At 35.8% G+C, this 14,913-nt stretch overlaps 1 protein-coding gene across 5 annotated transcripts in view; it reads right to left on the bottom strand.

Moving 5' to 3' along the window:
- Positions 1–14,913, bottom strand: part of LOC114337262 (nose resistant to fluoxetine protein 6-like) — a 202,714-nt gene that overhangs the window by 25,006 nt on the left and 162,795 nt on the right. For 4 of the 5 annotated variants that reach the window (XM_050642947.1, XM_050642951.1, XM_050642949.1 and 1 more), the window contains one exon: positions 6,267–6,462. In XM_050642947.1, coding sequence (XP_050498904.1) covers positions 6,267–6,462 — 196 coding nt within the window. Of the gene's footprint in view, positions 1–527; positions 635–6,266; positions 6,463–14,913 lie in introns of those variants that run through there. The other variant, XM_050642952.1, reaches the window with a different exon arrangement.

Raw genomic sequence — 14,913 nt, 5'->3', positions numbered from 1 at the left:
CTCTAAATGTGTATTTAAGGAAGCTTTAGACGGTTGTGCGAAAGGAGTATTAATAAATGATAAGTGGTTGAATAACATTAGATATGCAGATGACACCATAGTCTTTGCCGATAATCTGAATGATTTACAAATATTAACAAATCGTATAACAGAAGTCAGCAACAGATACGGACTACCCCTTAACATAAAGAAGACCAAATTTATGACAATTAGTAAAAAACCGATACCAAACGCTCAACTTACAATCAACCAACAGAATATCAAAAGAGTTGAGCAATATACATATCTGGGTACGAATTTAAATAGCCAATGGGACCACTCAACAGAAATTAAAGAGCGAATAATAAAAGCGAAAGCAGCATACGTTAGAATGAGACCCATTTTCAACAGTCGAGACATATCATTAAAAACAAAATACCGTCTGTTGAAATGCTACATATTCACAGTTCTGCTCTACGGAATGGAAGCGTGGACACTAACTGTTGCATCGATGAATCGGCTCGAAGCTTTCGAAATGTGGTGTTATAGGCGCATCTTACGTATATGCTGGGTTGATCGAATTACTAATGTGGAAGTCCTGCGTAGAATGGGGAAAGAGTGTGAAATTCTCATAACCATCAAAGGTGTGAAGTTGCTACGAAATAATAAAAAAAGATAATTATCTTCTAAACCACCCTATATAATATTACAAAACCTCATATTTTAAGAAAGAAGATATCAAGGAGAATCCAAAAATGTAAAAATATACAGGGTGTCCCATCTAAAATAAACTTATAAAAAGTTAAAAGCAACTTCCGGTATAACCGGAAGTAGTCATCATAATCATACATCTCCAAGTGGAGCAAAGGGCACCTTGTGATGTTTTAAGTAGCAGTATGCGATATGATGGTGAGGTTGCTAGTCCCACGCATCATCTGTTGAGTTCCGTCCAATTTTGTTTACTAGTTTTCTCCATTTCCTTCTGTTTTTTGATATCTTTTTTGCATCGTTCCACGTTAAATTATTTTTTTTTGAGTTCTTTCTCTATTATTCTTTTCCACGTATAAGATGGTCTACCCTTTCTTCTTTTGCCTTGAGCATTGTAATGTAGAGCTTGTCTTGCAATATTTGTTGCTGGTTTTTGTAAGGTACACCTATCCACTTCCATTTCCGTTTTTTATTGTATGTTCTATCATTTCCTCATTTGTTATTCTCCACAATTCGTCATTAGTGATTTTGTTTGGCCAAAATATTCTCAGTATAATACGTAGGCACCTGTTAATGAAGGATTATATTTTCTGTAAGAATTGTTTATGGTGTTTCCATGTTTCTGCTCCATATAACAGGACAGACTTTATACTAGTTTCAAATATTCGTAGCTTTGTTCTTCTGCTGATGTTTGTCGAGGCCCATATCTTGCGTAAAAACTTGAAAGCGTTTTGTACCAAGCTTATTTTTTGTGATATGTCTTTTCTGTGCCTCCTGTTGTGTCTACCAGACTGCCCAAATAACAGAAATATTTTACTTTTCCCATTTGTTTCCCTTCTAAATATATATATTATTTCCGTTCGTTTCCCCATTTGGTAATATTTTCGTGTTTTTGGGATTACTTTTAAGCCGGTTGTTTTTGCTATGTAATCTGGTAATCTGGTAATCTGGTAATTTTGTTTTGCATGTGTTGTCTGTTTGATGTTATGAGGCATATGTCATCAGCGAACTCTAGATCCTCTAGTTTTTTAAATGGTGACCATTGTATACCTTTTTTTTATCTTCAGTTTGTTTCATTATCCAATCTATGACTATTATAAACAATGTCGGTGACAAGACACACCCCTGTCTTACTCCTTTTTTGATGCTTATTTGTTGGGATAGTTCCCCTTCATGTTCAACTCTAGCAAAACGTTTGTCGTAGAAAACCCTTATTACTGTTATATAATTGTCTGGTATTCCATAGGGTTTTAAAATCCTCCATATCATAATATTACGATTTATTGAATCAAACGCTTTTTAGAAGTCTACAAAATTGATATAAACTTCCTGATTCGTTTCAGCTGATTGTTTCAGGATGATTCCAGGAATGGAATTCAATACTAAATTACAGGGTATTACAGTACTACAGTACTAAAATACTAATTCTCGACCAACCCTGTATACTAAAATTCAACATTTAGCTATACTAATAATTTTTAACAGTAGTAGGCTATATTAAAAATCATTTGAAGATAAACAGATTTTTTGATGTCAAACTACTACAATTCTACAGGGTGTGAAGTTGCTACGAAATAATAAAAAAAGGTAATTATCTTCTAAACCACCCTATATAATATTACAAAACCTCATATTTTAAGAAAGAAGATATCAAGGAGAATCCAAAAATGTAAAAATATAGTCCCATCTAAAATAAACTTAAAAAAGTTAAAAGCGACTTCCGGTATAACCGGAAGTAGTCATCATAATCATACATCTCCAAGTGGAGCAAAGGGCACCTTGTGATGTTTTAAGTAGCAGTATGCGATATGATGGTGAGGTTGCTAGTCCCACGCATCATCTGTTGAGTTCCGTCCAATTTTGTTTACTAGTTTTCTCCATTTCCTTCTGTTTTTTGATATCTTTTTTGCATCGTTCCACGTTAAATTATTTTTTTTTGAGTTCTTTCTCTATTATTCTTTTCCACGTATAAGATGGTCTACCCTTTCTTCTTTTGCCTTGAGCATTGTAATGTAGAGCTTGTCTTGCAATATTTGTTGCTGGTTTTTGTAAGGTACACCTATCCACTTCCATTTCCGTTTTTTATTGTATGTTCTATCATTTCCTCATTTGTTATTCTCCACAATTCGTCATTAGTGATTTTGTTTGGCCAAAATATTCTCAGTATTATACGTAGGCACCTGTTAATGAAGGATTATATTTTCTGTAAGAATTGTTTATGGTGTTTCCATGTTTCTGCGCCATATAACAGGACAGACTTTATACTAGTTTCAAATATTCGTAGCTTTGTTTTTCTGCTGATGTTTGTCGAGGCCCATATCTTGCGTAAAAAGTTGAAAGCGTTTTGTGCCAAGCTTATTTTTTGTGATATGTCTTTTCTGTGCCTCCTGTTGTGTCTACCAGACTGCCCAAATAACAGAAATATTTTACTTTTCCTATTTGTTTCCCTTCTAAATATATATATTATTTCCGTTCCTTTCCCCATTTGGTAATATTTTCGTGTTTTTGGGATTTACTTTTAAGCCGGTTGTTTTTGCTATGTAATCTGGTAATCTGGTAATCTGGTAATTTTGTTTTGCATGTGTTGTCTGTTTGATGTTATGAGGCATATGTCATCAGCGAACTCTAGATCCTCTAGTTTTTTAAATGGTGACCATTGTATACCTTTTTTTTTTATCTTCAGTTTGTTTCATTATCCAATCTATGACTATTATAAACAATGTCGGTGACAAGACACACCCCTGTCTTACTCCTTTTTTGATGCTTATTTGTTGGGATAGTTCCCCTTCATGTTCAACTCTAGCAAAACATTTGTCGTAGAAAACCCTTATTACTGTTATATAATTGTCTGGTATTCCATAGGGTTTTAAAATCCTCCATATCATAATATTACGATTTATTGAATCAAACGCTTTTTAGAAGTCTACAAAATTGATATAAACTTCCTGATTCGTTTCAGCTGATTGTTTCAGGATGATTCCAGGAATGGAATTCAATACTAAATTACAGGATATTACAGTACTACAGTACTAAAATACTAATTCTCGACCAACCCTGTATACTAAAATTCAACATTTAACTATACTAATAATTTTTAACAGTAGTAGGCTATATTAAAAATCATTTGAAGATAAACAGATTTTTTGATGTCAAACTACTACAATTCTACAGGGTGTGAAGTTGCTACGAAATAATAAAAAAAGGTAATTATCTTCTAAAACACCCTATATAATATTACAAAACCTCATATTTTAAGAAAGAAGATATCAAGGAGAATCCAAAAATGTAAAAATATACAGGGTGTCTCATTTAAAAAAACTTATAAAAAGTTATAAGAAACTTCCGGTATAACCGGTAGTAGTAAATAGATGAAAATATTTCCATTAAATAGATAATTCTTCAAAACCTCTTCAACCCAATTCTCATGATTATGTAGCCTTCATTTCTCGAGATAAGTATTTCTAATAGACCGTGTATCTGCCTCACACTATTAGTCAAAGGGCTGGGAGCGGATTTTGTGCGTGATAAGTAATATGGAAAAACTATACGGGGATATATTGAATAAGTTGTGTACATGACTTTCACCAACGGCCGGGAACCAGAGTTGGGGCCGAGGGTAGTTATAAGGGGTCAAAGTCGCGGATTTTATTATTATTTTTTTTATGGCGCTCATGATAGAGATAGTGCACCAAAATTTGGGAATAAGTAGGTCATGACGTACCTAAGTAAAATCTCTAGGGGCTCAACGCTGCGTGGCCGACAAAGGGGTGGGGGTAGGGGTGAATATAAAAAATATAACGGGTTTTTTGCGACGTTCGTGATTGAGATAGTGGATCAAAATTTGGAAATAAGTAGATCATGATATTACTAAGTAAAATCCCCAGAGCCGGAAACCAGAGTTGGGGATGAGGGTAGTTATAAGGAGTCAAAGTTCAGTTTTTTATTATTTTTTTGTGACGCTCTTGATCGAGATAGCGCGCCAAAATTTGGGAATAAGTAGGTCATGACGTAACTAAGTAAAATCTCCAGGAGTGGAACGCTGCGTGGTCGATAAAGGGGTGGGGCAGGGGTGAATATAAAAAAATGTAAGGGGTTTTTTGCGACGTTCGTGATTGAGATAGTGCACCAAAATTTGGAAATAAGTAGACCATGACATAACTAAGTAATATCCCCAGAGGCGGAAACCAGAGTGGTGGATGAGGGTGGTTATAAGGGGTAAAAGTCGCGGTTTTTATTATTTTTTTTGTGTGGCGCTCATGATGAAGATAGTGCACCAAAATTTGGGAGTAAGTAGGTTATGACGTAACTAAGTAAAATATTCAGGGGCGGAACGCTGCTTAGAGTACAAAGGGGTGGTAGGCAGGGGTGAGTATAAAAATATATGGGGGTTATTTTGCCGTTCGTGATCGAGATAGTGCACCAAAATTTGGGAATAAGTAGATCATGACATTACTAAGTAAAATCTCCAGGGGCGGAACGCTGCGTGGGGGACAAATGTTGTGCCGGGTCACAAAAAAATAATACACACTGCGACTTTGACCCCTTAAAACTACCCTCATCCCCAACTCTGGTTTCCGGCTCTGTGGATTTTACTTAGCTAAGTCATGGACTACTTATTCCCAAATTTTGGTGCACTATTTAAATCTAGCACGTCGCAAAAAACCCATTATATTTTTTATATTCACACCTACCCCCACCCCTTTATCGGCCACGCAGCGTTCCACCCCTGGAAATTGTACTTAGTTACCTCATGACCTACTTATTCCCAAATTTTGGTGCACTATGTCGATCATGAGCGTCACAAAAAAAATAATAAAAACGGCGATTTTGACCCCTTATAACTACCCTCATGCCCAACTCTGGTTTCCGGATTTGAGGATTTTACTTAGTTATTTCATGGTCTACTTATTCCCAACTTTTGGTGCATTCTGTCAATCACGAACGTCGCAAAAAAACCCCTTATATTTTTGTATTCACCCCTGCCCTACCTCTTTGTCGGCCACGCAGAGTGCCACCACTGGAGATTTTGCTTAGTTACGTCATGGCCTATTTATTCCCAAATTTTGGTTCACTCTCTTGATCATGAGCGTCACAAAAAAATATAACAAAAACGGCGACTTTGACCCCTTATAACTACCCTCATCCCCAACTCTGGTTTCCGGCTCTGGGGATTTTACTTAGTAATGTCATGATCTACTTATTTCCAAATTTTGATCCACTATCTCAATCACGAACGTCGCAAAAAACCCTTTATATTTTTTATATTCACTCCTACCCCCACCCCTTTGTCGGCCATGCAGCGTTCCACTCCTGGAGATTTTACTTAGTTACGTCATGACCTACTTATTCCCAAATTTTGGTGCACTATCTCGATCATGAGCGTCATAAAAAAAATAATAAAATCCGCGACTTTGACCCCTTATAACTACCCTCGGCTCCAACTCTGGTTTCCGGCCGTTGGTGAAAGTCATGTACACAACTAATTCAACATATACCCGTATAGTTTTTCCATATTACTTATCACGCACAAAATCCGCTTCTATCTCTCCGACTATATAATATAGTAAATTTTCACTTACCTCCAATACCGTGCAAGCATCCATACATTCCAAATCCTAGTGACATAAGAAATATAGGTCTGCTAATCACGTGGATAAAAGAACTCATAAGTGGGTCATACTCAGGCCTAAGTACTAATACATACCAACTTGGAACTATTATAATCGATAGCGCCGGAACATAAAAGAAAATATAGAATAATATTTTCCACATTTTCTAAAATGAAAAAATCAGTTTTATTAAGCTTTTATATTTACGTAGATTCAATTATTCAGTATCGAACACATTTCTAATATAGAATAGTCTCGGCAGATTATCGGAAAATAGGCAATTTTTGTGAAAAGTTATTTACCAGCAATTTTATTGCTGGGATCGAATCTTAGAACTATTTTAGCCTAATAAAATAAAAAAAAATCCAAATGTAATTCCATACAGGTTGAAACAAATTTTATATTAAAGTGTAGGTGAATACAAAAGATATTTTCAAAAAAGTATCCAAATCATATTAAGGAGATCATTGCTTAAATAATTAAAAAGGGGTCATTTTTGCACAATATTTATTTTTTAACTGCTGAGCACTATAAATTATTTTATGTTATAGAAGAAGTTGGGCTATGTTGTTACGAGTATTAAGGAAAAAAATTGGTTGAAAAATATTTAATAATTTTTGAGATATTTAATTTGATTATTAAATGATACTATATTTTCAATTGCAAAAATGCGGTTGTTGCCAAAAGAATATAAATCTTGATCAATTCAAATATCGATTAAACTCCCCTCTTAAATGGCATTTGAAAATTGTTCTAATTTGTTATCATTTTTTTTTAAATAACGTAACGGGGATTGAACAATTTGAAATGCCGTTTTGAGAATCGGGCTCTTGGGAATTTTTCACTACTTAACAATTTTTTTTGTCGTTTTTGCTTCTTTCATTTTTCCTTGAAGTTATATTAAAACGGGCCCTTTAAGGCTCAGTCGCCAATACACCATTTTACAATATATTTTCCTATACTCAGTACTCCCTATCGTACTTTTATCCTACTTAATTTATTTAAGAGTTGACCACTGGTAAGTGGGGAGACTACATTAGAATAAAAAAATTTAAAGCACTCATGGGAGTGCCGACAGAAGTGAAAACTTCTTATAGTATATAAATTACGAGCTCAATGCTTTTTCCCCATCCAAAAAGAAGTGCTATACCTATACCTATATTATATACGCGTTTCGTACGTTCTATGCTACTTACGTATACATACACATGATACTATAAATAAGAAGATTATTGCGCATCCTGAAGGGAGGGAGAGTCGTGACGCAACTGGCGACCGGCACGTTCGTAATGGTTCGTAACGTCCGATTAATTTGAATCGTTCGCGGTTGTAAGATAAGTGTATTTTATATTTTATCTTTGTAAAAGTGAGATGTCTTTTATAAACAAATAACACAAAAAAGTCGTTTAATATTATTTTGCTAATTGAATAATATCTTGACAGAATGCATACAAATCCCGTTTAACTTTAACAAGAATTCAAGTTCAAATTGGTCTCCAGTTAGGTCATCATGTGCAAACTCAGACGTATTTGGGCTACGGGAAGATACTATCTGGTTATTTTTAGTATCATGTACATACATACACATAATTTTATACGCACGAAATTTAGTTCGGCAAAGTGATGAAGGTCGCAAACTCAATATTTTTCCCCATCTAAAAAGTGCACAACGTCCCTAAAGAAGTTTTCATTTCAAAAATTTATTTCGCCGAAGCGATGACGGTCGCTAATTCAACACTTTTTCTTCATCTAAAAAGTGTATAACGTCCATACAAAAAGTTTCGCTTCAAAAATTTATTTCGTCGAAGCGATGACGGTCGCGATGACGGTCGCTAATTCAATACTTTTTCTCCATCTAAAAAGGGCACAACGTCCCTAAAAAAGTTTTCAGTTCAAAACATTATTTTGTCAAAGCAATGACGGTCGCGATAACGGTCGCTAATTCATTATTTTCCCCCTCTAAAAAGGGCACAACGTCCCTAAAGAAGATATCACTTCAAAAATTTATTGTCGTCAAAGCAATGACGGTCGCGATGACGATCGCTAATTCAATACTTTTTCTCGATCTAAAAAGGGCAAAACGTCCTTAAAGAAGTTTTCATTCAAAAATTATTTCGTCGAAGCAATGACGGTCGCGGTGACGGTCGCTAATTTAATACTTTTTCCCCAACTAAAAGGGCACAACGTCCCTAAAGAAGTTTTCACTTCAAAAATTATTTCGTCGAAGCAATGACGGTCGCGATGACGTTTGCTAATTCAATACCTTTTCCCCATCTAAAAAGGGCACAACGTCCCTAAGGAAGTTTTCACTTAAAAAATTTATTTTTGTCGGAGCAATAACGGTCGGGATGACGGTCGGTAATTCAATATTTTTTCCTATCTAAAAAGGGCAAAACGTTCCTAAAGTAGTTTTCACTTCAAAACATTATTTCGTCGAAGCAATGACGGTCGCGATGACGGTCCCTAATTCAATTCTTTTTCCCCATCTAAAAAGTGCACAACGTCCCTAAAGAAGGTTTCACAAAAATTTAGTTCGTAGAAGCAATGACGGTCGGGATGACGGTCGCTAATTCAATGATTTTTCCCATCTAAAAAGGGCACAACGTTTCTACAAAAGTTTTCACTTCAAAAATTTATTTCGCCGAAGCGATGACGGTCGTTAATTCAATACTTTTCCCCATCTAAAAACTGCACGACGTCCCTAAAGAAGTTTTCACTTCAAAAACTTATTGTCGTCAAAGCAATGACGGTCGCGATGATGGTCGCTAATTCAATACTTTTTCTCAATCTAAAAAGGGCAAAACGTCCTTAAAGAAGTTTTCATTCAAAAATTATTTCGTCGAAGCAATGACGGTCGCAATGACGGACGCTAATTTAATACTTATTCCCCAACTAAAAGGGGCACAACGTTCCTAAAGAAGTTTTCACTTCAAAAATTATTTCGTCGAAGCAATGACGGTCGCGATGACGTTTGCTAATTCAGTACTTTTTCCCAATCTAAAAAGGGCACAACGTCCCTAAAGAAGTTTTCACTTCAAAAATTTATTTTTGTCGAAGCAATAACGGTCGCGATGACGGTCGCTAATTCAATACTTTTTCCCTATCTTAAAAGGGCAAAACGTCCCTAAAGAAGTTTTCACTTCAAAACATTATTTCGTCGAAGCAATGACGGTCGCGATGACGGTAGCTAATTCTATACTTGTTCCCCATCTAAAAAGTGCAGAACGTCCCTAAAGAAGGTTTCACAAAAATTTAGTTCGTAGAAGCAATGACGGTCGGGATGACGGTCGCTAATTCAATGCTTTTTTCCATCTAAAAAGGGCACAACGTTTCTACAAAAGTTTTCACTACAAAAATTTATTTCGCCGAAGCGATGATTGTCGTTAATTCAATACATTTTCCCCATCTAAAAAGTGCACAACGTCCCTAAAGAAGTTTTTACTTCAATAATACTACTATTATTATACGTACATTATAATAAAATACGTACAAAATTTATTTCGTCGAAGTGATGACGGTCGCGATGACGGTCGCGAAATCAATCCGTCTTCCCATTTCAAAATAGGTTTTACATTTATCTTAAATTTAAATACTTCCATACAATTTATGTATATATACGCAGAATATAGATAGTACACAATTTATTTCGCGGAAGAGATGACGGTCGCGAAATAAATAGTTTTTCTCCATTTTAAAGTTTTACATTTATTTTAAATTTGAACACTTTTATACAATTTATATATACATACACATAATATACCTATATAATATGTACAACATTTATTTCGCCGAAAAGATGACGGTCGCGAAATAAATAGTTTTTCCCCATCCTAAAGTTTTACATTTAGTTTAAATTTAAATACTTCTATACAATTTATATATACATACACATAATATACCTATATATGTACAAAATTTATTTCGCCGAAGAGATGACGGTCGCGATGATGGTCGCGAAATCAATCCTTTTTCCCCATGCTAAAATAGGTTTTACATTTATTTTAAAGTTAAACACCTCTACACAATTTATATGTATATACATACACATAATATAGAGCATAAGAAATGACGGTCGCAATGACGGTCGCGATGACGGTTGCGATGACGGTCGCGATGACGGTCGCCAATTCAATGCTTTTTCCCCTATCCAAAAATCGCACAACGTCCCTAAAGAATTTTTAACTTCAAAAACATAGTTTTGCTTATACAGGGCGTTTCATTAAGAATGTCCAATCTCTGAGATGTAGATTCTGGACCTTAAAATATTAAGATTTACAAAAATCACTAAAATAAAATATGGCCCTTTATTGAGTTACAGGGTGTTTTATTCGAAAATTTAAAAAATATTTTTGCTGAGTACATATTTTATAATTATTCGTCGTATCCTGTTCATACTTGGTAGAAAGTGTAAGTGCTATACACCCTATGAAATTATGTTAAAGACACGTTTCCGGGTACTACCTGAAGCGTACGACTGAAGAAAGTAAATGGTTGTCCCTTCCCAAATTCTACGTCACTGATGAAATTGCCATTTTAGCACAATTTTTAGATTCTGCGATACTTTCTATGTACATGACATCGTCCTAAATCCCAACAATAAAATATTTTAAGTTTTCGAAATATTTTAAATGAAACATGTAACGGCACAGTTATTTTGATTAATGTATTGTGCCGCTTAATTTGTAGTTTGAAATATCTCGAAAACTAATGATTTTATCACTAAGAATGAGTAATATACTCTTCAGTCTTACGTAACGATAAAATCATTAGTTTTCCAGATATTTAAAAATAAAAATTAAGTGGCACAATACATTAATCAGAATAACTGTGCCGTTACATGTTTAACTTTAAATACCTCGAAAACTAATGACTTTATCGTTACGAGTGAAGAGGATGTTATTTATATAGAGAGTATTGAAGAAGCTAAAAATTGCGCTAAAATGGCAATTTCGCCAGTGACGTAGAATTTGGGAAAGGTCAACCATTTACTGTTCCCTGTCGTACGCCTCTGGTAATAGCCGGAAACGTGTATTGGGCATTATTTTATAGGGTGTATAGTACTTACACTTTTTACCAAGTATGAAAAGGATACGTCGAATAGTTTTAAAATACTGAGCAAAAATAATTTTTAAATTTTTAAATAAAAGACCCTGATTCGCTATATTTTATTTGAGTTATTTTAGTTCAATCTTAATATTTTCAGGTATAGAATCTGCAGCTCAGAGATTGGACATTCTTAATGAAACACCCTGTATAAGCAAAACAATGTCTTTTACTAATGTAGTCTCCCCACTGACCAGTGGTTAATTCTAAAATAATTTAAGTAGGATAAAAGTACGATATTAAGTATAGGAAGATGCGCCGACTCCATCTGCTTTCATGCTTCAACTTCCCTCGCCTTCTTGTGACTGCGGCGCTGCAAGACAGACGATCAGACACATTCAGCATTCAGCCGTGTGATAGACCGAAGTTATCTTTAACGTTTGAGTTAAAGTGAAGATTACTCTCAGGTATAACAATGCCCGTAACTTTTTAGGTAAAATTCGGCGTGATGTATTCTTCACAGTTATGAGATAGTTATTTTTTTAACGTTATATTAGAAATAACATTTGAGGAACAAAGTTTGACGTAACAAAGAGAACCTTATGTAGAAATAGTACAAGTTGGAGTGAGCGTGAGAGATCGTTCGGAACATGCTACAGGATGGGTAGATGACCGTAAAAGTAAATACCCATCGTGCGTCGGCCACCGTCGATGACCGAACAGCAAATAGTTGTTCGGATTCGGTGGTATTTCAAACGGTAGATAGAAACAGGGTCGCCAGATTGGTATATTTAGATTGGTATATTTTCCTACAATTTTGGGGTAATTTGAAAGCGTCTAGGGAAATTTTTCTAAGCAGAAATTGTGGTGGAATTTTTTGGGGGCGGAAAATTATGGAGGATTTTAAGGGATCATGATAAATTAAATTTGCGAATGTACATACAACTGTATATTATACTCCCATATAATCGAAGACGATAGGAACTATTAATTATTTCCAGGGCCCTCGTTGATGCCCTCCGGAGAATAACACCAAACATCGGAGGGCCTGGTAGTGCCAAGAGGAGACTGTAGCTCAATATAGTACAGTCGACCCTTCTCTACGGGGCACCGGTCTGGATCGAGGCTCTAAGGTACCAAAAATATAAAGATATGTTAAACAAGGCGCAGAGGAAGCCTCTGCTGAACGTTTGCAGTGCATACCGGACGGTATCAACCACGGCCCTGCAAGTAATCGCGGGCGCCCCTCCTATCCACCTGCTAGCCAGGGAACGTACGTCCCTCTACAAAACACCGAACGGCCATTTGCCGGAAGCAAGAGCGGTCGTCAGAAAACGGCTTCTGGCGGACTTACAGGCGGAATGGGAGGCGGAACACAATAAGGCCCAGTGGACGAAGAGAATAATCCCGAATGTGAGGTCGTGGTTTGCTTGTAAGTTCAAGAGGACCAACTTTTATTTCACACAATTTCTAACGGGACATGGTTCGTTCCGAGCGTTCACACACCGCATCGGGAAGGCTAACGATGACCTGTGCCTGACATGCTGCGTGAGGGAGGACGCGGAGCACTGCGTTTTTCGGTGCAGCGTCTACGCTCGCGGGCAGGCCAGGCTCAGAAACCGATTCGGGGATATAGGTCCGGACAACATATTAAACCTCGCGTTAGAAAATAGAAACAGCCACGAATACATAATTGACGTCGTAACTAATATAATTAAAGAAAGGGCGATACTCGAGCGCGCAGAGGAAAACGGATAAGGGGGTTTCCTCACCATCCTCATATAAATAAAAAAATAAATAAATAAATAAAAGAAAATAAATAAAAAATAAAAAAAATAATAATAATAATAAAAAAGCAACTTCGATCATATGTAGACACCTAATCTTGATCCTTAATACATCTAAGTCCTATCACTTCCCGATAGGTGCTTAGCCCACTTTCTACTTCAGGAAAATAACATCCGCCTATTCCTGCCGCTCTTAGGCAGATAAATAGGACACACATGTTTCTAACTTATATCCTAGACAGCGCGGAATGTCCCCATGTATCGTTCTCTAAAGAACACGTTCAGGGATATTCCGGGTCGGAAGAGGGGGTGGTTTAGTTGGTAGGCGGCTGGTTATGGGGATCATGCGGGACGCATGGATCATACTCTGGTCTGTGGGCCCTAGCGTGTTCTCCTCTCCTGTCCGAGTCCAACAGTATTAGGGACACCTTCCCTAGTCTGCTAAGAGCGTTCCACCTCAATCCAAAAAAGGCCCTCGTTGATAAATAGTATAATTTTGGTGTACTGTTCTCTTCATTTGAATACTAATTTATTAAATTGCGGCAAAAATTTAAATTTGAGGTATTTTCGCTTCAATTTAAGGGAATTTCAGTTTCTAAGTGGGGGATTTATAAAGTATCATCTGGCAACTCTGGATAGAAAGCTCAGTAGGTACTTAAGTGAAAATTTCAACTTATAACTCTCGATTAAATTTTTTATTATTTATAAAATTGTATTACCCTTCTATTCTTAATTATTAAATTATTAGCTTCTAAATTTACTTGATTTCTGTCTAAAAACAAGTCAAAAGATGAACCTAACCTTACATATCCTTACATAGCTACAAAGTTATCTCATACCATGAGGTTTAGCGTCGCGTTAGAAAGTGACAGTTGATATATCAGATAACTCAAGAACTGTCAAGAAATAACGCAAGTAGTTAAGTTAAATATGATACATCACACCAATTCGAGGATTATAACTTAACTACAGGATAACTTTACGTTAAAAATAACTTCGGTTATCCATCACACGGCTGATTGTTCAGTACTGCCCACGCAGAGCATACATAGGCGACGCTATAGACTTTGTAATGGCAACCGACGCGACGGGTCAATCGAATATATAAAAAAAAACTGGACATCTGTTTGTGATGTATTGTATAATGCATAAATCTAAATATCGCTTACGCACGAGAAAAGTGTCACATTTCAAAAAAACTACTTCTGAGATATTCCCATTTTAATGTCATGTCGGTTTTTTAATTTCAACTTGTAGCTCCATACAATAAAAATTTACTGTAGAACCTTGGCAGTGTGGTGCCTCGGAATGGTCTTTACAACCTGTACTTATATTGACGGTAAATTACCCAATATTTTTCTAGTTCTGGTCAAATGTGTCACTTTTCATTTAAAAAAAAATGGGAAGGTTTTGTAGAAATAAGTCAAATATGTCACTTTTCAAGATAAAACTAGAAACAAGCCACATAGCAAATTATTAGAAATTTTAAATGTGACGGTTTACTAAAAAAAATCATGTTCTTACCTCGACAACGTCTCGCACTCAACTGAATTATGTCGATACATCAATAGACGAACCATCCGACCTCTACACCGGTAAAGCGACATTTCCTCCCATCTCACGGAAACTATTCGGAGTTTAGTTATGACACTACGTTCATAAAATTCGCCGTTTTTTTTTCGATTTTTTGTGTATTTACCTCAATTTGACAAAATTTTGAAATGTGACACTTTTCTCGTGCATAAGCGATATATTCTGTGATGTATTTAATTCATACGCTAAATAAA

Source organism: Diabrotica virgifera, chromosome 2 (genome assembly GCF_917563875.1).
Source record: "Diabrotica virgifera virgifera chromosome 2, PGI_DIABVI_V3a".
Taxonomy (NCBI): Eukaryota; Metazoa; Arthropoda; class Insecta; order Coleoptera; family Chrysomelidae; genus Diabrotica; species Diabrotica virgifera.
The sequence above is the reverse complement of the archived record's forward strand: the minus strand, read 5'-3'. Positions and strand labels throughout refer to the sequence as shown.